At 42.9% G+C, this 23,242-nt stretch overlaps 1 protein-coding gene and 1 long non-coding RNA gene across 5 annotated transcripts in view; one reads left to right on the top strand and one right to left on the bottom strand.

Moving 5' to 3' along the window:
• Nucleotides 1-17,191: 17,191 nt before the first annotated feature.
• Nucleotides 17,192-19,298, bottom strand: LOC116963249. Of its 2 annotated transcripts, XR_004408050.2 has the most exons (3): nucleotides 18,948-19,030; nucleotides 18,523-18,846; nucleotides 17,192-17,960 (listed from the first exon to the last, which is right to left on the bottom strand). It is a non-coding gene; the product is annotated as an uncharacterized LOC116963249 (long non-coding RNA). The 2 variants fall into 2 exon arrangements; XR_004408051.2 differs by lacking the exon at nucleotides 18,523-18,846 and having other exon boundaries at nucleotides 18,948-19,298.
• A 172-nt stretch (nucleotides 19,299-19,470) lies between these two features.
• The window catches only part of VWC2 (von Willebrand factor C domain containing 2), a 62,203-nt gene continuing 58,431 nt past the window's right edge, over nucleotides 19,471-23,242 (top strand). Inside the window, exons 1-2 of one of the 3 annotated variants that reach the window (XM_032999369.2) lie at nucleotides 19,471-19,803; nucleotides 20,915-21,696. In XM_032999369.2, coding sequence (XP_032855260.1) covers nucleotides 20,983-21,696 — 714 coding nt within the window. In that variant the 5' untranslated portion in view covers nucleotides 19,471-19,803; nucleotides 20,915-20,982. Of the gene's footprint in view, nucleotides 19,804-20,026; nucleotides 20,095-20,914; nucleotides 21,697-23,242 lie in introns of those variants that run through there. The other 2 variants (XM_032999367.2, XM_032999368.1) reach the window with 2 other exon arrangements.

The following is a 23,242-nucleotide window of genomic DNA, read 5'->3' as shown; positions in this document are numbered from 1 at the left end:
CTCCTGAACCAGAGGTTGCATCTGGACCATCCTATTTAATAGTCTGACATTACTTTCATAATTTTTTAACTGCCCTTTAAGGACAACATTCTGTCAAAAAAAATCCCACCATTTAAGTATGTATTATATTAAAAACCAGTGGGTTTGGTTTGCTTTAAACTTATTTACTTACCATTGGGTACCCCTACTTCCTATAGCACGACAAATGCTGAAAAATGGTTCCCTTAACTCCTTCCTCATATAGTTTCATAGTTATCCAACATATTTCTCTTTCCCCTTACTCCCTGTGCCCAAAACTTACTTCTCTGTTAAACTGTTGTGGTCTTTGATATTTATTTTCTAAAATATAAATCATCCAATACCTCTAAATATAATTTTGCTCTTCTGCTTATCTCCATAGGTACCTTTAATAGCATTACATACTATTTGGGATACAAATTTATGCGGTGCCATAATGATGGTCTCCTATGTGTTTTCTGTTTCCTCCTAACAGTTCTTAATATTTATTTTTGTCTTTTTGACTGCCAGTGAGTTTGGTACAGTAGCTTTCAAATACCTACCAACAGTGCCTTGGCAGTCTCTCCTAAGTGATAATATACCTGATGTTGAGTCCATTGGCTGTTTGCCCTTTGTTTTAATGTTGATTGTCACATTATATGAAACTTTGTCATTCCTTTTTTTCACTCCTTCTCCAGATATCTCATTATGGTGGAAAAAAAAAGAGCTGTCCCAGGGAATGCTGCCACTCCTCTCTATCCGTGTTTTTTCCTGCTTTTTAACTAGTTTTCTGTACATGAGCAGGTCTGTCTTCTGTACCACACTAGTTTAATTTTTCAGCACTTTTTGGTGAAGGACTTTGTCTGAAGTTTTACGGAAAAGTGCAATTTAGTCCACTTCACTAGTTGGATCATTCTTTTTCATATTTCTGTGGACCTTTTTTTCTGAGAATTTAAAGAAATTTGTGAGGCATGATTTATTCCTTATCATAACACATTTGCCATCTGTTTATACATTCATGTATGTATTTCCGCTTCACATAATTTGCACGTCAGATGAATCAAAATTACTGATCCATAAGTACTTTTGGATGTCTTTTAAAAAAATGTGTAACTGACATAATAAAAATACCTTCTCTTTCTCTGACAACAAGGACAATGTAAGTGTTATACTGCACACAGTACTGAACTGTTACCAGTTTAATATTTAAGTTCCTTTAGAATTCCTGGAATTCCATTAGAAATCTTAGAATTCTGTTCTGATGATTTATTAAGAATTTTATTTATTTATTGTAAATGTTCTTTTGCTGATATTTCATAGTTTCATCAACTAGCATCCTGTAAAGGACTCTGTCACAGAAATCTACCTGAGGTTGTCTGTTTTATGGCAATAAAATAAGATTACTTTGGGTTTTTTCCAATAGTCTTCTTCCCCCTTGACTACTCCTATTGTATCTCATTTTCTATTTGGCATTTTACTAGTTTTCTTATTTCTAATGTTTTGAAAAAGCTTTTAACATATTTTAATTGTTCTCTTAAGTGTTCCTCAAATATCCTTTATTTGGTCTGTCATGTTCTGGGTTTACATTTGAATTGCTGATTTTGTATTTTTATATTATATAACATCTCTGTGTTAATATTTTGTGTTAATATATCTCTATAATACACTCCGTATTGTACACAATATATTTTATATTTTATTCAAGTTCTACATTTATACTACCAGTTTCATATTTCTTTCATTTGAACAGTTTCAAACTTTGAAGTAGTCTACTAATTCTGTTAACCTCCTCTTCCTTGCTATTAAAACTATGCCATCTTTTCCTTGTTGTTCAAGTAATTTCTTCTTGATAGTCAATCTTGGTGTGGGCCGAAACACCACCAACATGCCTCTAAATAGTATTCCTGATACCTGAAAGCATTTTACCCTTTCTAATGCTTCTTTCAGTCCTTTTTCATAGCTTTTTATGTAATTCCCTTTTTTGAACCTAAATGTTATATAGTGGATGTTTTGACTTTTTAACTACTGTGACAGAGTGAATCATCGTCAGATACACATTTACCAGGTTCTGCGTTACCTGGGATTAAATTTTTCTTTTGTAAATTCTTATTGTTCCAAGAAATAATTTAACATACTATGTAAATCGATTATAATGTCTAAAAATTTAGTCTATGCATCACTACTTCTTGTGAAATGTATCCAAATGCTTATCAGTGGGGATAAGTGAGTTCTTCTATTATTAATTTTTCTATACTTACAGTCTATTAAATAGTTTTCAGCATTTTGCAGTCTTTATCACCATCCTGGTTGGATGGTAAATTATACTGCATATAACACATGTAATATATATTGATTGCATTTAGGTATAGAATTTTAATATTTAATTATTCTGTATGGTCAAAGTCTCCCAATTCTTTCATGTTTTATCTGTATCCTTTTGCTCCATTCCACTTTGTTCTTTTTTGCTTTTCTATATTGTCGTGGTTTGAGCCTGGTCAGCAGCCAACCACCACGCAGAGGCTCTCTTTCCCTTCTCTTCCAGCAATAAGAAGGGACAGAGAGCCAGGCTTGGGGTTTGAGATAGGACTGGGATGGGAAAAAAATCCCCCTTTATGGGCACGAGCAAAAGGCAGACTCGTTAGAGAAAGAAAAAAAAAAAAGAACATACATTTATTACAGACACTAACAACACTTAACAGAGTAGGACGGTGAGAAGCATTGCCACATCTTGAGAACACCTTCCCCCCACCCCTCCCTTCTTCCAGGGCTCAGCTCTGCTCCCGATATCTCTACCTCCTCCCCCAGCGGCGCAGGGGCAGGGAATGAGGGGTGCAGTCAGCTCTGCCACTTCTTCCATCTTCAGTGGGGGGAGCTTCTGGTACTTGTTCCCCCTGCTCCATCGTGGTCCCCCTCTCACAGGAGACAGTCCTCCACAAACTTTCTCTGACATGAGTTCCTCCCATGGGCCGTAGCGTTCCCCACACTGCTCCGTCATGGGTCACTAACCTTCTCCAACTGGATTCCCTCCCACAGCTGCAGCCCTTCCCGAGTTGCTCTGGTGTGGGACACCCCCACGTGCTGCAATCCTCCCAGTGCTAAATTACAACAGCAGGGCTGCCTTTTCCTATAAGACCCCAGCCTTCTTTGGGCACAGCACCTTGATCAACCAAGCAAAAAAACACAGGCCGTAAATCAATGTCTGCTCCACTGTCGAGCTCCATGGGTGGCAGGGGGGGGCCGCCCTGCCGTCCCACCACAGGATACAGGGGGGTCTCTGCTCCGGCACACCTCCCCCCTCCTTTCCTCCTCCGTTCCTCCACTGACCTTGGTGTTCACGCAGCTGCAACGACTCCTCCTCACAAGTCCGACTGCTCCTTACCACGTCCCTTCTTAAATATGTTCTCGCAGAGGCGCAGCTGATGGGCTCAGTTTTGGTGCAGAGGTGAAGCTGACTTGGAGCTGAGGGAGCTTCAAGAAGCTTCTAACAGGGAGATGCCCCTGTAGCCCCCACCCCTGCTACCAAAAAACCCCACCACTCACTCAACCCAGGACATATATATAGGAAAAACAGTCCTAAATGGCATATCATTATTCTTCTTGGCAATCTATTATAATCTGTCTCCAAATTTAGAGAGGTTAAAGTTGATCACAAGCACTAAACTAATTTTCAAAAACAGTTAGAATAATCGAAATAACAGACATTACTGTGTGGCCCAACACTGTAAGCATTTTTGAGACAATCCTAAAATCATAAAACATGCAAAATATGACAAGACAGTATCTTGTAGAAAATTGGAGGTAAGTACTGCATTGTGCCAGAAGTTGCACTGAAACTGGAAGCCTCCCACCACTGTGAACATAAGATTAACTGTTGGGAAAGAAGTTCAGAACATACAGAATAATTCATGAAATAGCACTACAGTGGCCTCCCAGAAGAGATGGAAGATATTCAACTCCTTGCTAGTGCAGTAAAGGACACAAAACCAGCTGCTTTGTGTTAGATTAAAACTCCAAAGTTGGGCAGCTTCCCTCTGAAAGGGGACAGTAGTAAAGGACAAGGGGAGAGAAGAACTATCACACTGTATAGTTGTCTGTCTGTATCTAAGTAAATTTGTTTCCTGAACCCATTTCCACCCCAAGATATTCTGGCAATCAATTTCACATTTCAGTATGGAAGGTATGGTCAAAACATGTCTTCATTTGCTTTCTTTTCATTCTGATGTTATAAAAAAGGGTGAATCATCATTCTCCATTCAACTTCTTCATGTCACTCCTGACTATCATGTTTTCATAGTCATCTCTTTTAAAGGTTGAGGAGTCTTGGTATATGCAGTCCTTCCTTCTTGGTTGAGTTCTTTGTTCATGCTTGTCATATTTTTCTGTCCCTTTCCTCAGCCAGCTGTATTCATTAGGAGATGATGGAAATCAAAACTTCAAGTATGGCAGTTCTCCATACTTTTCAAAAGAATGTCTAACATCCTAGTCCTTTTTTGATTAGCATCAAGCTGATGTTTTCTTAGAGCTGTCTATTATAACTCCAGAATCTCTTTCCTGAGTGGTAGTAGCTACTTTAGAGTTCATCATTATGGACTAGCTAGAATTCTTTTTTTTTTTTTTTTCCACATGCTTTACTTTGCTTTACTGATGCAGAATTTCATCAGCCATTTTATTGCAGAATTTTTTTTCAGTATAAGACATCCTCTGCAATGGCTCTCAGTCAGCTTGTTTTTACCCCTTAGACGACTTTCTTCCTACCCAATCCCTTTTCTAGATCATATATGAATACAGTAGATTGAATAGACCCCAGCACAGATGCTTATTTCCTTCCACTGTGAAAACTAATGCTTTATTCCTGTCATTTTTTCTTATGCTTTAGTCCATTATTAGTTCATAAAATTGGTTTCCCTTTTACCCATCTTAGTTAAAGTCTTTTAGGAAAGACTTAAAATATTTTTTCCCTCCAGATTAATGTTATCAGCTGGACCACATTCATCTACATCTTCCTCGGTTTCCTCAAAGAATTCCAATAGATTTGTGAGGCATAAATATGCTGCTTGACTGTCCCACAGTGTATTATTTTGCTTATATGCCAACCATTTTTATTCTTCAGTGTTGTTTCAGCCAGTACATAAGTCAGATTTCCTTCTACAGATTTTCACATTATGTCAGGCTTTTATCATGAATGTTATCTCTGGAACCCTGTGAAACCCTTAAAGTTCACAATACATTCTTCTAATAACAAGGCTGATGTGAGAAATTGCACGTTGCTGTTATAGTTCTGTATTAGACTAGAACTCTGGGCTGATTCCTGAGAAATGGTTGCTGTAATTTATATCGACTTTGTTCTGAAACCTTGAGTTTGAGATAGAACCTCTGATGCACCCCTGTAAAGAAAGATTCTCCCAAAGTGAATAGATGAAAAATGCTTTTAGCTTCTCTGTTATGGCCTTGTTTCCTCAAAGAGATCCTGATGTCGTTTGTTTCAAAGAGATGTCTAGGTTTCTATTTCCCTTGCAAAACTAAAATATTTTATTCTTCTGTGAGAGGAATCAAGGAATAGAATACTCTGTCATCCTGTTATGGTCAGTACCAAGAACATACATTCACTGACACATACATGCACTCTTGTGTTGCACCTACATTTTGGATACTGTGGAGGACAAGGGTGTATGGCATAAAAGGGGGAAGATGGGAAGATTCATTCTATTCTCACTTTACTTTACATGAACACAGGAGTAAATCTGTCAAAGCAGCTGAATGAAACCAGTATTGCAACTAATCCCAGACCCTCAAAGAACAGTGGAAGAGAAAATGTCTAATAGGTCTATCTTGAGCTAGAAGTGAAAGCAAGAAACAGAAGTGATTCTTTTGTCCTGCAAATGAAAATCTTACAGTAGAGTTCTGCACTCTGCTGAAAGGAGACGTCTTAGTGAGAAGTCTCTGTCAAACAGTCCTGACTGATTTGAGTCAGACTGAATGCAGCCATGGAAGCGTAGCTGCTTCACTGGGATTTTCATATGGAGGTATTTGGGAGGCAGTAGAATAACTGTTACTTGGGGGTTAGGGCAATTGTATAGGATGCAGGAAATCTTGATGCTTATGCTTTACTGCCCTTACAAGTTGCCAGTGAGTCAGTCCCATTGGGTGATCTTTGATGCATGTATTTCTTTCTCCACACTTATGTAAATAATCCTTGATTTGGAGAGAGTTGTTGAGGACTATAAATCATAGATGCAGGGCTGGATAATATGAAGATGCAGCATTGAGAGTGTTACTGAAGTAACTGTGGCTTTTGAGAATGAAAATCAGATATTCTGGGATGGCCTTCAGCCCTTCACCACCAAATACAATTTAATATGAATTATTTAATTTGATCAAAATCCAACTTTCTACTTCTTAAAAAGAATGAGAAATCACTCTACTTATTATACGTCAGTGATCCAGAAACACTGCAGAAGTCTGTCTCAGATGTGTTCTCCCTCCTGAACACATACTTTCATATTCTACCTTTCATGGTGTGATGATCTCAAACAAAACTGTAAATAGAGACAGTAAGCTAGAAGATTGGGCTAGTTCAGTGAATTTTCCAACATACTTTTCTGTGAATTTACATACCTGTCAAAAATCAAAGGCTTTTGCAAGCACAGTGTGATGATGCTGAAATTTCAGCCAAACCCTCTCCGCAAAACCTGCCCACTGGCCTTCTGCTGCCTTCTCGCTTCCCTGTCTTTCTCCCAGGCAGGCCACTTGCTGTATTGCCAGAGCAATTCTACAGGCAGAGTTGAGACATTTTTTATTTTTCATTCCAGTGAGGTTTTATTGTATCGGGGAGGAAGATCAGAGGAAGGAAGAGGATTTTTTGGCTTAGTTTTTGGGGCGTCTGCGGAGTTTGGTTTGGTTTTGTTTTAATGTTTAAAGTATGCAATTCTGGGATGACATTTTCAGGTCTATTTTCCAAATTCTTCTTAGATGACTAGAATGAAAAGAATTCATTATTTATTTATCCTAGTTCTACTCCTAATATGAAAAATCCAAGTTGTGATGCCCCAGGAGGTTGGATAAAGCTCTTGTATTACTCCTTTCTCTCCATGATGCAGCATCAATGCAGCTGGCAAAATATTGCACATATCTGTGCTGAGAGACTTGACCTGAGGTTTGTCATCAAGATCCTACAGACTTGATATAATCGACTGTTTGGCTTTGACATCCCTTTTCAGCAATTGTATCAATTAACCCTGGGGACTGAGGGATCCTCATATTGTCACAACACTAAATTTCTCTCCTCTGTACATGTAATGGATTGTCTAAAGCAGGTTTCTTCCTGAATCACCTACTGAAATCTCTGTTTAAGATGAAGAAGAATGGTGGGCCCCATTTGCCATAACTCAACAACCAAATAATAAAACATTTCTAACAATTCAAGAGCCCTTGATCATCCAGTTGCCAAGTGGCAAGTAAGAACATGGCTTCTTTTATCCTGTTGTGTGTTTGGGAATCTTGAGTTGCTAAGAATAACAACAAAATTGAACCCAACTTCATGGCAAATTAATCTCTGTCAGGTACACATCAAAACCAAGTAGCTTTTTCTTGTGTAATCCGAGCATTACAACACAAAAGAGCACAGAAATTAAATTACAGTTGTGATCTGTGTGATGCAGACTCTAAAAAGCAACGTATAACACCAAACCTGGAAACCAAACATATGAATTAAGGCAGCAAAGGAAGCTGTAAACATATTCTCATTAAATCTTGTTTCTATCAAAAGCCTGAGTCAACCCATCAAAGAAATCCCATTAGTACCAAAGCAAGAATCTAGATACAGACCTGGTGAACTATTACTGGATTTTTGCTTTTGCTTCAGGGATTTTTCTTCCATCTACAATTCACCATGGATTTGTTTAACAGCAGCCACTGTTTGTTTAAAACCTCAGGTGTGCTTGATATTTTCTTTTTCCAAATGCAGTTATAACCTCTGTTTTTCTAAAGAAAAATTAATCCCAACTGAGAAAAAAGCATTGGAGAAGGAGGTTTGTTTTTTTTTTTTTTCCCTTAACCTCATTCAATTTTGTTTAATTGAAAAAGTAGAAAAGGTCTGAGAGCCTATTCTTACATGTTTACTCCTTATTTAAGGCTTCACTAGGAAAAAAAAAAAAAGGGGGTGTGTGTTTAAAATAAACTCGAGGCAAAAAGCTTTGCAAAGGAGAGTTGGGAGCCTGTTCTATAACCAACCACCTCACTTCTGTGAAAAATACAAAAGTGTTTTTCACTAGACTTTTAGCCAGAGATAACTAGCTCATATTAATAAAACATTCATACTTTGGGAGAAATCCAGCCTAGAGGTCTGAGCTATAAAGGCAGCAGTCACCTGCAGCTCTGATCAACTTCAATGAGAAGTAGCTGTCTCTGTAGATCAGAATTTACTGGAACAGAAATTCAGCCTCAGGATAAAATGAGACTTTTTAAAGAAATTTCATTTACAGAGAGAAATGTGTCTGCTTAGGGTGGTTGCAAGCTGCTATGTAAAGATCTCTCCAAAGGCCCCAGCCAGTGTTTGATGGAGTAGTGGCATGGGCATCTATTGTTGTGGCTACAACTCATATCAACTGTTGGTCTCCTTAATTAAAAAAACAAAACGAAACAAAAAAAACAAAAACAAAACAAACCCACCATTGGAAGATTTCCAACAGATACAGGAGGAAAATGAAAGTCCAACAGAATATCAGGCATAAAAGAGTGACTGGTATGATAGCTCTAGTGCTAGGGAATAATTTAGGTTCTGTATTGAGTGATCTTCATGTAGAAGTTACTGGTGTAAAATAAAAAATAATTTCTTGAATAAAAGTTCTAGAATTCATCCCAACGGTCCATAAAAATTTCAAATGTGCAAATAAACACCTGTTCTTGAATCTGTCAGGAAAATAAAATTTAAGTGGAGCCTTGTAACGAAAGGAAGATAAAAGATGACATGAGTAAAAAAGAACTGTAATTGCCCAAGTTTCAGAAATCAAACAGGTATTGAAACAAAGCTCCTTTCAATGTCAACACCTAGATTGCTTTCTCAGCTGATAGCTATTTTTGAGAAAACAGTGATGGAGGCTGAACTGTGGTTAGGAACCAAGTAAAATAACTGGGCAGTGGTTTTAGGGCCTGTTAAGGGCTAAATTTTCATAAGTCCTGGACATTCGTTTCCACCGTGATACAAATCGCCACATTTTTCAGAGCAGTTCAGTGCCCAGCAGGCTGGGGTCCTCTGACACACTGGCTCCTTGTTATTGCAGTTACTTGCTAGGCTAGCTAGGACTGTGGAAAGGCTTCCTGAATCTTGAAGGTACCAGACATATTTATCCTCCTTTTCTTCTTCTCTGCTGCTGTTCTTAGGCAGAAGCTGAAATATAGCTCTCTGAAATTACCACATTGGTTCAGCAGCCTGAATCTGCTTTAGGAGTCAGTAATCATGTTAAAGCTGCAATAATTTTAATAATGGAGAAAGGAAGGATGTATTTGGAAAACCTTTGACAGCAAGAGTTTAACAGTCTGTGAGGATTACCAAGTTAGGGCTGGTTGGTTCAGGCAAACCAATTTATGGCTGATTCAGTTTAATATCCTTATATGTCTCTAACAACCATTTTACCCCTAGACCAAGATGCAACTTTTTTTTTTTAGATGGAGTTTTTGGCAGCTCTTGGTCTGTGACCTATGTTCTAAAAAACAAGTTGAACAGGCTTTGCAGAAGTAGGGTCTGACACCTTAGAGCAAAAGGCCCTGTTCACATGAACATTTCTTTGGATCATGTTTTGGGGTTAGATTTCACAGAACTATTGGAAGAAAACACATCTCGAATCAAATCTGTTTCTAAGCTCTGAGAAGAGCTGTAGACCAGCATTAGATGAGGCTTCCTTATGTTTCCCTGTTGAAGTTGTTCTGCCTTGACAGCAGTGATGACTGTATCCTGGTCTCTTCTCCAACAAAATGTTTCATATTGTTGTGGTTTGAACCCAGAGGGCAACTGAGCACCAGCCAGCCACTCACTCACCCCTTCCCCCATGACGAATGGGAAGGAGAGTATGAAGCAGAAATAGCTCAAAGAATCAAAGAACAGGCAGTGGTAGCTCACCCATTACAGTCACAGGCAAAAGACAGACTCTTTAGGGGAAGAAAAGAAAACATAACTTTAATTCAAAGGCTAACAAAGACAACACTTAACAGACAAGGTGGAGACACTGAGAAGCACAATCACATCAAAAACACCTCCTCCACCCCTCCTTTCTTCCCTGGCTCAGCTCTGCTCCCATCTCTCTACCTCCTCCCCCAGCAGCGCAGGGGATGGGGGTTACAGCCGCTCGCCGCTCCTTCCTGCTCGGGAGCTGGGGGGAACGTTGCACATTCCCCCCCCTCACTGCAGACGGTCCTCCATGAACCCTCGCTGGCGTGAGTCCTCCCCACAGGCTGCAGCCGTTCCCGAGCTGCTCCACCGTGGGTCACCCCCGCGTGTTGCAGTCCAACACCCAACACCCAACCACAACAGCGGGGGCTTCTTCTCCCCTCAGGGTCCCAGCCTCCTTTAAGCACAGACACCTGCCCTGGAGTGGTTTTCTCCTCAGGTTTCAGGTCGGCCCCTACTCCACCGCGGACCTACATGGGAGGCGGGGAGGGGTGGCCCTGCCGTCTCCCCCAGGACACAGGGGTCTCCATTCCCACACACCTCCTCCCCTTCTTCCTCCTTCCTTCCACTCATCTCAGTGTCCATCCCCCTCCCAAGTCCCCACCCTCTCCCAGGTTCCCCTTATCGCAGAGGTGCAGCTGATGGTCTTGGCCCTGGCCAGAGGCGGGTCCTACTTGGAGCCAGGGGAGCTTCGAGAAGCTTCTCACAGGGGCCAGTGCTGTAACCCCCTACCCTGTTACCAAAAAACAATGGCACCACAGAAACCCAGCACACGTATGTATAAAGCAGAACTGTACTACATGAGAAGTTAATTACCAGTGGGCCGGTGGTTAGGGTTGTTAGGACTATGGGGTTAAATATCCTCAGGCTGAGGAGAGAGGAAACTTGTAGTTCTGCATGGTGTTTGGTCCCTGGTCGGTCACTAGTGTCACAGGGTAGTTTTTGTGAGCATCTAAACTGTCACTTTCTTCACTGATCTTGCAAGCACCTAATCCAAAAAGTCAGTCATTACCGGGCCTTGCCTGTAATAACTCTCAAATAGTACTGTGGGTACACAGGTACATGGTGGTGTTCCCTGTTATCTTCTTCCAACAAACAGTAAACTCAACCAGCATGATCAAATTGAGTTCATTAGCACAATTACAGAACACCTCTATTTCTTTCATGTTAGACCTTTAAGTACTTAAGAAATTACTTTGTACTTAAAAAATATACAAGGTGCTGGAGGACACTGCTTTCTACAGTGGTCCTAAGGACACCAGTGGGCCAAGGCCTGGTGGTAACAACTGAACAAGGCACCAGGTTTTTTGCACAAATGAGTGCCTAAATTTCATTACGGATATAAGGGACGCAGTATATATGCTATTCACTATGCAGTCAATACCTTACTAGGGAATAAAGTCAACATGGACTAGTAAATGGTGCATTGAAAATGGAAGATGAGAGAGAACCAGGAGCTTTACAATAACTTCTCAGCTCAGTTACTGACCTGCTGTATGACTTCAGTCCTCTCATTTCTGCTCTCCTTTCCCTTCTTTCCTGGTCACTGGAGGATGTACAGTTCTAGCGATACCAGCCAATTTATTAAGCATTTATGCAATGCCTACACCTGGGGGACCCAGTTGTGCCTTGGGGTGTCTAGGTCCTAGGTGGAAACACAGAAAAATAATTCTTGTTTGTCTGCTTCCTGACTCAAGTTCTAGCCCAAAGATTGTTTACTCTTTTTTTTTTTTTTTTTTTAACTCTGCTCTGACATCTCATAGCCTAAATCATGATTTCTGAGCCATGTAACTTTTTGCATTAGAGAGAAAACTGTATCACCAGACTCTGTGATTGCGGAAGGTCCTGAATGTAATCATCTCCAGTAATTAGATCTAAAGACAGAACACTTGGGAATCTGCAATTCATGAAACTTTCAACATGTTACAAATAGTAATTTGCCCAGTTTTTATAACAATGACATTATCAAATGTATATGAATTAATTTAAAAGCCTCACCAGGCCTTTAATCTATAAAGAGCAAGAAGATAATCCACTGCTTACCTGGTACCCTATCAGAGGCACTTGTAAGGGATATAGGGATTTCTACAGTAATGTAGGGAAGGGTAATGACATGAAAGCAAAAGGATTTGAACACCAGAATTAGCAGAATTTTATTATAGATTGCTGTCTTTAAATAAGTTATCTCCAGCATCCAAGAAGGTGTAAACTCTATGTGTCTAGTGCAGCCTGGGCATTTATACTGGTACTGTCTCTTGTGGAGTCACTGGTGTGTAACAAGGCATGAAGTTACAGCACATCTTCACTGACAACTCGTATAAGGTTGCTCTTCTCTACCAATCCACCTCTTTTTGTGAAGCTTTAAGAATTAATTTCTTTGTCAATTTTGGTTGAACTTAGCCAGCAGGTTCAAAAAGTATGGGAGGGCAGCAGGATAACGTGTATGTGCTATGCATGATGCATCACTGGAAAAGCTTGTTTTTAAAAACTGGATAGTAACAGTGAGAGAAAATGAGAGCAAAGTACAGGAAAAGTTTGAAGATGTTTATGAGAAAGCTTATCACTGAAGGCTTCATATCTAGGGGTTTATGTTCAGTAAGTTTTGGAGAATAATCCCACAGAGGCATGCTGGTTCTCCAAGTCTGCAAACAGCTCTGTTACAGGATCAGATGTCTGGTGGTTATACTCGAACTCCCATAAACCATGGGAAGAATGCAGACTTTTGCACACATACTCTGAATCCCTTAACTTCCAAATACTTGACTTGGCAAAATTAATATCTATTTCATCACATTCTCCAACAAAAACAAAACCAAACAAAAACTAACAACAACAAAAAAGGTTGAGTCGTGATACAAAGCATTTCACATGTTTGATGATGCAAAAATTGTAGAAGAAATTTTTAAAATTATTTTTTCAATGCTCATCTTCGTGGGAGACAAAAATTTATAATTACCAACCATATAATGAATGTTTTTACTCTACACCAATAATATTAACAGCATATTTGAATAAGAACAACATCTTCTAAAACATTTTCATTTCATATATGTCTATCATTCAGAAAACAACCTGTGTTGTTTTTCAAAAAAATTAAAATAAAATACTAAACTGTATAATTCCTGTTATGGAAGTTTTAAAGAAAGTTAAAGAACAGAAGTAAATATTGGTGTATTGGTGTGAATTCCAGCGCTACATCAGTTTTGATAATAATAGCTTTTATTTTTTCCTGTCTTCCTCTAAGGAACATATGAATTTCTTTCTTCAATTCCATTTATTAAATTTAATTCAACATTTAATACAATAAAAATGAAGAAATCCTGTGAGAAATTAAGAGAGAGCAAACCTGGGGTGTTGTTTTGGGAGGGGATGGTTTTCCTCCAGTAATAGTAAAGACCAGTGAAAGGATAAGATCTATTAACTTAAACTATGAAACAGTACAGGAACAGATTTTTTCTTTTCATAAACCCTGTGATAGCTGATGTTGCCTTTATTGAGGAAATTTTTACTAAACACAAATGTATCTAGAGAAGATACAAGAATAATTATAAATAATAAAGGGAAAAGTAATACTGGTCTGTTATTTCAACTGAATTTCCGATTCTATCTGAAGAGAGCTAAACACAAGGTTAAAGAATACTTCGTTCAATTTTCCAACTCAATGACAATGTAAAAATTAAAAATGTTGGTAGTGCATCCTTTGGCTCTGCGAAAAGGAAGAAAAAGGTATAGTATTAAGACTTCTCTATACATAATGTTTTGTGTTATTGTGTACATGTCCATGCAAAAACATTTTGTTACCTCTTTTCAAGCAAAAAGGCACAAATATCAAATAACGTTGTGAGCCATGATTAATATCCAATTTCCCCAGGCTACTGAAATTGTGGTGAAAATGAGTGCATCAACATCCATTTATAATCACTCTCGTGTCCTGTAATTACAAGCACAAAATACTGCACTCTGAATAGACATTTTTTCCTCAGAATGAGCCCATATGCACAGGTCCTGAATTGAATCCTCCTCACTTTCCAAAGGTTTCACTATGCAATTTTTAAAATTACTTAACTATTGTGGTTAAGATGGCAATAACGCTTATTCTGAAGTTTATATTGGCAAAACCTCCCTTAGTAGATGCAACAGGCACGTAAGAACAGAAAAGTGATTTAAAGTGTTAGAACTTCTAGACATCTTGCATACAAAAAGGCAGCATGTATTTCTTTCTCTCTTTCATGGACATGGAAGGGAACTGTTACTGAGGTGGAAAACGTGCATTAGAGTCTCCTCAGAGCTTACAGGGCAGAGAAACTGATCTCATTACATAATGAGAGCTTTTCTGAGTTGTTGTAAATAAAACCAGTCATGTTTCCCACACTTTGGAACAAGCATTATTTCTGTTTGTTGTGGTTAAAACTCAACCAGCAACTAAGCCCCACACAGCCGCTTGCTCACTTTCCCCCAGGTTGGATGGAGGAGAGAATCAGAAGGGTAAAAGTCAGAAAACTCATGGGTTGAGATAAAGACCGTTTCACAGGGAAAGCAGAAGCCGTGCACACCAGCAAAGCAAAACAAGGGATTCATCCCCCACTCCCCATGGTCAGGCAGGGGCTCAGCCCTCCCCAGGACAGCCGGGCTCCATCCCGCGTAACGGTGACTGGGGAAGGGAAACACCATCCCTCCGAACGTCCCCCCCTTCCTCCTCCTCCTTCCCCCAGCTGTAGGTGCTGAGCATGACGCCGTACGGTGTGGGACATCCCTGGGGTCAGGGGGGGTCAGCTGTCCCGGCTGTGTCCCCTCCCAACTCCTTGTGCCCCCCCAGCCCGCTCGCTGGGGGGGTGGGGTGAGGAGCAGAAAAGGCCTCGGCGCTGTGTGAGCGCTGCTCGGCAGCAACCAGAGCATCCCTTGCTGTGTTATCAACGCTGCTTCCAGCACAAATCCAGAACACAGCCCCACACTGGCTACTGTGAAAAAAACTGACTCTAGCCCAGCCCAAAACAGCACTCTATAATATTTACATTTTCCTTAATAATGAGAAAAATCATGTACTAATGGTGTAATTCTTAGGACATCAACCAGTAGCAGCAAAAATCTCATTTCAAAGATGTTTCATAAATTTGTAACTTCTGAAGTTTGCATCTCCTACTGGTATACAGCGATATTTTTTTTGCATTACGTGTAATAAACAAAATTTAAAATAAAAAAAATCATTATTTATTTCCCAGCATGCAAATTGTGATTTACAGAAGTGAAAAGTCCTTGTACTGAAGATCCTAAACTCGAAATGACAGAGGATTTTTAAATTTTTTTTTTATGCATGCAAAGCAGAAAAAATGTTGCAACATACCATTATCTGTGAAAAACTGAATAATTTAAAAACAATTAGGACATGGTTGTAACTACAGCTTGTGTAATACTTCTTCAATAACTACTTATCAGTCAACTAAAAAGACATCAGACTAGTGAAAAAAGAAAGAATTGGAGCACTATGTGTTCAGTATCCTTTGACAAGTGGCATAAAGAAAATAGAAGAAATAAAAATGAAAAGATGAAAGCTAACCTAGTTTAAAAATAGTTATGGAAGCTTGCCTTTTTTTTAAGAGTTGTTTAAACTGCTTATTTATAATTGAGCCTTTCAAATACACATGATTTGTTATAGTAATATGTACGTTGCTTTTGTCTCTCTCTTTCTGTCTTCAGACTGACTGCTATTTGAAGGCCTTATTTTATATGGCTGGACTAATACTATTGCACAAATTGCTACCTTTTGCAGGCGGTGATGTGAACCCGCCAGAACAACTGCCACTTTAGCACCACAATAAAAAATACCTTTCATATAAGAACCCTTTCCGTTTCAGGAATAACGATGAAACGAAGCAAAATAAAAAGTCACAACCATCCTTTTTCCCGGAGGAGTCACGCTTTGGGGACGCTTTCTCCCCTCTCATAGTCTGGAGGAGTTTCAGAGCTGCTGAGCTGAGCAGGGCACTGGCAGCACACGCCTCCCGCCGCACGGTTCCCCCCAAGCACGCCCTGTCCTCTCCCAGGGCTCAGCAGACACCCTGAAGCCAATCTCGCTATTGTGGGGGATTTTCTAAATGCCCCCCCTGCTCCCCAATTGCAGTGGGGCTCCTCTTCTGTGCTCCTCCTCCCCCCATGCCCTGCCCTGCCCAGATCCGCAGGCTCTCATGGAGCTTCCTCCTCTTTTCTCTCCCCATCGTCTCACTGAAGACAGGGGACACTACGGGACACTTCTTTTATTAATTTGGGAAAGAACTGGCATGCTCCCGCATGTGTTAGGTGATCCCCTGCTGTGTGGGGTCTGCATGCCTATGCTGGGCTGAGTATGGGCATATCCTGGGCCTCACTTTATCCATATATTATGCTAAAAGTGATTGTCTTCAATGCTCTTAGATGTCCAGATAGGATCTGCAGAGCTGTGAGGTTTTGTTTTTATATCGTTATTAACCAGGCAGACAAGCCATTTTAACTTGGTAAAAGATACATCCTACGTATGGGTTCTCATTCACACCAAGGCCACTCTTAAAAAATATATTTCAAAATTTTAGTCCCCCTAATCTCATGGAGTAGATGTTAAAGTTTTTCTGACTAATAGCCAGCTACCTTCAGCATAGATGCCCACTCTCACCATTCTGAGCCTGGTCTAATGGAGATGGTCATCACAGCAGCTTAACTTAAGTCATTCCCCACCAGCAGCATTTTTATTTCAGCTACTGAGTTCCTTTTTGTTTTCTATTCAACTGCCTCCTGGTACAATTAAGCTAATTCCTAGTAAAATTAAGCTAAAATCAGCATAGACTGTTTCATACACATGACAGCTCTGATTTAGCTAATGCAAAGTTCTCATCACGCAGACAAGACCCAGCAAACTGGAAAGCATCCTGAACGGAATGTAGAATTTGATTCTCATCCAGAGATGCAGTTGTCCTTGTTACTGTTGCCTAGGGGGAGAGCAGAGTGGGGAAACTCAGACCTGTGTTTTTATGTCGTGTATATCCTGTGAATAAACAGAAGGACTTCAGTCTCCAGGGCCTTTTATGTTATACCAGGACTATAAAACTCACATTGAAAACATTGTTAAAAGCAGCCTTCAAATAACAGATTTTCGTGTTTCTCTCCTCTTCTAGTTCAGAATTCACACTGAAGAAAACACCAAATATTTATTTCGTATCTGCTGTTGGACCATTTGGACCATAATATACTGCAGTTTGATACTAGGACGCTAATGAAGCAGTCAAGTGTCAGTTCTGGAAGGGCTCTAATGTGAGGTACAATCCATCAACTTAATACACCCATGAATCTGAATAAACAGAGGCTGAAGTCCAATGAGAAGTCCTTTAGAAAGCGAAATGAGGGTATTTACCTCATACTTTGCCAAGAAGGCTAGGATGAGCTGCAGTTTGTTGCTAAGAAGGTTCTCTGAGGCTTTCTCCTTCTTGTTACACAGTGGTATCTCGAACCTTCAGCCCCAGCTGGTCTGTGTGCCACGCAACTAAGTCAGGGAGAGGCAGAGCTCCTACAAAGAGAATCCTGGATGCTGAATATCTCAGGTTTTGTACCAAAGTTTCACCTGGGAACATGTGAAAATGTCAGAACCATAAATTGGTTTCCCTCTCCTCTTTATCACAGACATAACATCGCCTTCCCCAGTCCCCTCTTTCCTTCTGCCTTGCTCCAGCCGCAGCCAGCTGCTGCTTGGCAGCAAAGCAAGGTCGGTCTTTCCAGTTGTTCTTCTAGAAGCAGCGATGCATGTGTGCTGGCAGCTCAGTCCATGGCAGGGTTTAAGCTATATAAGGCATAAAATGACTGGTTTTAGAAAAGGCAAAAGATTCAATTCTTTGTTGAGAGGTAATGAGATAACACTGTGAAGGCAAATACTTAATGATTATTAGTCAGGTAATGAGAAAGGTGTAGCTTAACTCTATAAAACTTTGTCTAGAAACCCCATAGCAATCCAGAATTCCATTTTATTAGTGCAACCCATGGAAACATTTGACTTGTTCGTATCCTTCAAAACTCTAGTCTTGTATTTTAAAGTTTCAGAAGATTAAAACATTATTTAGCAGGTGAATATCTGACAGAGATATATGCCACACTGTCAATAGAAATAATTTTGTAAACTAGATGGGACTCATAGATGCTTATAGTGAGAACTCAGCAGCCAGAAGAGTTTAGCACCTGCATCCTCCTGTGGAAGAGTTTGTGTCTGGGTTTTCACAAATAACAGGTGCTCTGCTCCTGATGGTACTTAACAGTAAAATATTAGTATCCAGCAAATTTTCATTGCTCTCCTGAGTACTGATACTGCAATGCTACCGTTTTAATGAAACAAAATCTGAAAATTTTACCTAGCCTAAAAGTTTCAGTTATAGCACCAAGCAAGTACTTTGGGAAATCCAGCCCTAGGCACCAGCAGAGCTCAGCAGGCTGCAGAAGAGCTACTGTGGCAGAAGGGTTAGTGCAGCTGGGACTGCTCTGGAACATCTGTAAAGCAAAACTCATAGAAGATTATAGTAGTATGTCATCTAATGCAGCTTAAAAATACATAAATAACCTTGCTCAGATCCAGGACAAAAGCACCTGTAGTCCTCCCTTTGCGCTTCTGTCCCAACAATCCGACCATCCGTGCTGCAGCCATCATCTTTGTAACAGAGCATTCTGTCCCTTTTTCTCTACCCGAAAGCATAAAGGCGAAAAAGGCAGTTATGTTTAACTACAAAAACGTCCACCGGCCCTTCAAAAGCCTAAGTATTGCAACTAGTAAACCACGTACCACTTCCCTGCTGGAGAAGGCCGGCGGGAGGGAGGTGAGGCAGCGGGGGCGGCCACAGACGGGCGCAGCCCGCGCTGCCCCCGTTAACCGCGGCCGAACCGCCCCCGCCCGCGGCCGGGGCTCGGCTGCAGCGCGGCGGCCGGGCCCCCGTGCTCCCGGCCGGCGGGGCCGGAGGCCGCTGCGCGCCTCGGGCAGCCGGGACAGCGCCCGGCCCCGCCGCAGCGCGACCCCACGGCCCGACCGGGCGCCTTTTCACACCGGCAAAAAGTTCCAGCCGCCGCGGCGCGGGGCTGACCCCAACCGAGCCCGCCTTGCCCCGCTCAGCTCCCCCCCCCCCCCCCCCCCCCGCCCCGGCGCCGCCGCGGGGCCCTGCGGGACGCGTGGAGTTGCCCCGCGCCCCGACACCGGCGGCGGGGAGGGGAGGGGAGGGGCGGGCGGGCAGGGGCGCTGCGCGGCCGCACCAGGCGCTGCCGCCCCACGGCGAGCGGCCAGTCCCCTCCCCACGCCGCGCCCTGCGCCCGGCCCGCCGGCGGCGGCGGGAGGGAAGGAGGGAGCGGAGGAAAGGAAGGGGCGCCGCGTCCTGCCCGGCCGCCGCCGCCCCTGGGCTCGGGGGCGCACGGCCGCCATGTGAGAGAGAGGAGGTCACGGCGGAGCCCGCCCCCGGGGCGGCGGGGCCGGATCGGGTGGCCGCCGCGCCGCAGCCTCTGCGGGTCCGCCGAGGCGGCGGCGGCGGCGGCGGGCGGGCAGCGAGGAGGCGACGCCGGCCGCCCGCCCGCGGCCCCGCCATGGGAGCCGGGCGGGGGGCGAGGCTCGCGGCCCCGAGCCGCCTGCGGGGCTGAGCCCGGCGCCAGCGCAGGTAGGGAGGCGCCGGGCCGGGCCTCGGTGGGTGCTGCCGGGCTGGGGAAGGGGCTGGCCAGCGGGAGGGGGGGTCGGCCCGCCGGAAAGTTTGGGCAGGCGGCGCGGCGCCCTGGCTCCCCCGCGGCGGGCGGAGCGCGCTGCTCCGCCGGGCCGGCGGTGAGGGCCGGGGGGGGCGTGCAGGCAGGGGGGCTTTTAAATGGCTTCGAGGAGCGGTACCTCGGAGGTGGGGCTGTGGCGGCAGGCTGGAGTGCCTTTTTTTATCGCGGCCGGAGGAGTGTACGTATTTTCGGTATGTTTTTTTTTGTTTTGTTGTTTTTTGTTTGTGTTTTTTTTTTTTTTTTTGGGGGGGGGGAGGTTGTTTTGTTTTGTTTTGTTTTCCGATTTAGTGTGCGGTGGTTTAAGGAGAGGAGGCGGGAGTGTTGCTGAACTCCTGGAGGATGTGGGCTAAACGAGCCTCTGCTGCGGAAACTCTTAATCGGCTCTGCTTTGCCGTTAAGGCACGGGGAGGAGGAGGTGGTGTGTGCTCGTTCAGGTAGTTTGGAAGAGAGGTAGTTTGGCTCGTCTCGCTTCAATGTGCTTGTTTTTTGTTGTATTTAACAGAAATGTGCTCACTGGTAGGTATTTAAAACAAACAAGACCAGCATAGTTCAGACTGAATAAGGGGTTAATGAAAATCACCGTGCGTGCAGGCAGCAAATAGGACTCTATTGGGTGATTTCTGTTACAGACTCTGCTATGTTTTGGGGAGCTCCATTTAATTCAGCGTACATCCATCCTCTCTCTTCACGTGTTGTCATTTCAAAGTAAAAATAACCCCTGAATGTGTAGGGTTTCGCATGTGCCCACCTCTGCAAACCCTAAGTCCCCACAGTTCAGCGTGGTGCTCTCACGGGGCCGAAGAAGCCCGGTCTGTGTCCAGAGCCTGGCTATTTATAAGACTTGGCAGAGCAGAGGAGGAGGAGGAGGGATGCAGCACCAGGCTGTTTGCCTTTTGCATAAACTACTGAGACAGGTTGCATATTGTTAGAGATGTTGCATCGGTGGAAGGGGGGGGGTGGGGAGGGGAAGAAGTGCTGAAGCTGAAGTGTTGCTAATCCTTCTCTTCCTAGGGACTGTGGATCTGTGAAGTGCTTCCCTCCGGTGTGAATGCAGTGTCCCCTGTGGGATGCAGTAGGTGATGCCCAGCTCTACTGCAATGGCAACTGGAGCTCTGTCTAGTTCTCTTCTCGTAACCTGCTGCCTCATGGTTGCCCTCTGTAGCTCCACCATACCTGTACAAAAACTGGCCAAGGCTCAAGACAAACAGGAGATAAAGGCGAGCCAGGAAAAGAGGGATCACACGTCTACAAGGGACAGCCAGACAGGCCCTGGGAAAATGAATGAGATCGGCAGGAGCGGGAGGGAGGAGGGTAGCAGGGACTGGAAGAGCAAAGGAAACAGGAACTACTCGAACAAGGAGTCTTGGACTAAGCAAAAGCAGGCTTGGAGCAGCCAGGGGACGAGCAGTAAATCGGGGAGCATTCAAGTGCAAGAGCAAAGGGACACCGCTTCCGAGGAACCTCAGGTGGCTGAAGATTCGTCTCTCCCAGAAGCTGTTGCGAGCGTCACGCCCGAGCCGCCGGAGGAGTACGCCTATCCCGACTACCGAGGGAAGGGCTGCGTGGACGAGAGCGGCTTCGTCTACGCCATCGGGGAGAAGTTTGCGCCGGGCCCCTCCGCCTGCCCCTGCCTCTGCACTGAGGAGGGCCCGCTGTGCATCCAGCCCGAGTGCCCCAGGCTCCACCCTCGGTGCGTCCATGTGGACACCACGCAGTGCTGCCCACAGTGCAAGGAGAGGAAGAACTACTGCGAGTTTCGAGGGAAGACCTACCAGACCCTAGAGGAGTTCATGGTAAGGGCTGAAGCCAAAGGCCGTTTTGCGGGTCCTTCTCTTCTTTAAAGTGGCGTTGTGTTCTTCAAGTGCTTTCTCAGCACTGGGTCCCCCCCTTCTCTTTTCGTTTCTGTGTTAATGCTACTTTTGCAGTGCTGTAAAATACTCCCCTTAAACATGACCTTTCTTGCTCTACAGTACTGTAATGTTTTTAAGTGAGGGGGCTGATCTTTATTACTTCCTTTGGTATTTACAGTAAAAAATACTACTTGGAAGGATGCTGCTCGGTGTTGATGTGGATTTTATGAAAATTTTCAGCAATACATTTGTTTCTTTATTTAACTGTTAACTGTGAAACTTCTACCTTGCAGGGTTCGAGCAGGGTTTTGTGGACTTACTTCTATTTCTAGTAATCAGTCTGTGGTGATACTTTTTTTCGTAACAGTCATTTCTCTTTTCCTTTTTAACCATTTAAACTGTGCTGCCAAGGTTGCATAATGTTTGCTTTCTGAGAATGACTAGGGACTTCTTTTTAACAAGAGCATGGTTCGCAGTCTGGACTACAATGATACTTAAACAAAGGATTTGAAAAGCTTTATGTTTAGGGAAATCCTTTTAGACTAGGGCCTTTTTAGCCTTATTGTGCAAAGTCATTATCATTGAAAACTTAAAACAGTGCGCTGGGAAGTTTTGGAGTTGGGACCAATTTCCTGGTTGCTTACCTTGCCTTTCTCCCTTTAGTATTTTATTGTGTCTGAGATGTGCAAGCAGGCTCTACGAATTTGCTAGATACAGGGCTGGTCCAAAACCCATTTCTGAACACACCTGAGATTTTTGAGCTGAGTATGTTGAGGGGAGAACAAAATGCAGGTCAGGCTTCTGGAAGCTCGAGCCCCTCTCAGGATGGAGGAAAAGAAAATATACTTGCGAAAGCTGTAAGTAAGTTTCCAGCTCTGCTCTCTGGGGTATTTGCATGTTCTTGCAAATGTAACTTTGATTCGTAATGTCTTTCTATGTTCTTCAGCTTACTGAAAAATAAATAAAGGATCAGAATTACTTTCTCTGGGTTAAATCACAGTGTTTCCCCATGCTCTCTTCAGGCAGTAATGTGTAGAGCACTGGCAGATTTCAAAGCATGGCAGAAAGCATCGTATCATCCTCCCTTTTTTTAATCTCACCCTCAAGGATTGAATTCAGCTTTGGGGTGACAGTTTTCTACTTTAAGAGGGAGAAGGTACTTTTAACAGCAGCTAGTTTGGTGTGACCATTTCAGAGATGGATTGTGTGATCCTTCCTTTTCCAGCAAAGTTAATTCCGAGGAGTGGCCAAACCAGTGGTGCTTTCTGCGCACATTCTCTGTAGGTCAAAGTTTTCTGTGCTTCTCCCCACTGTCCATTTTATATAGTGGCATGGTGTTAATGGCTGTAAAGCAAGCCTAAAATCCTTTATTGTGTTAAGCATGTAGTGAGAGAATAAAATCTTCAGGCTCCCTGTTATATTTGAACATGGCAGGCAACCTTGGTAAAAAGGGAGTGCTGAACAGTGACATTTACAGAAATGTTCTGAG

The sequence above is a fragment of the Tyto alba genome, unplaced genomic scaffold (genome assembly GCF_018691265.1).
Source record: "Tyto alba isolate M040663 unplaced genomic scaffold, T.alba_DEE_v4.0 Super-Scaffold_27, whole genome shotgun sequence".
Taxonomy (NCBI): domain Eukaryota; kingdom Metazoa; phylum Chordata; class Aves; order Strigiformes; family Tytonidae; genus Tyto; species Tyto alba.
Note: the sequence above shows the minus strand (reverse complement) of the source record. Positions and strands in the feature narration are given on the sequence as shown.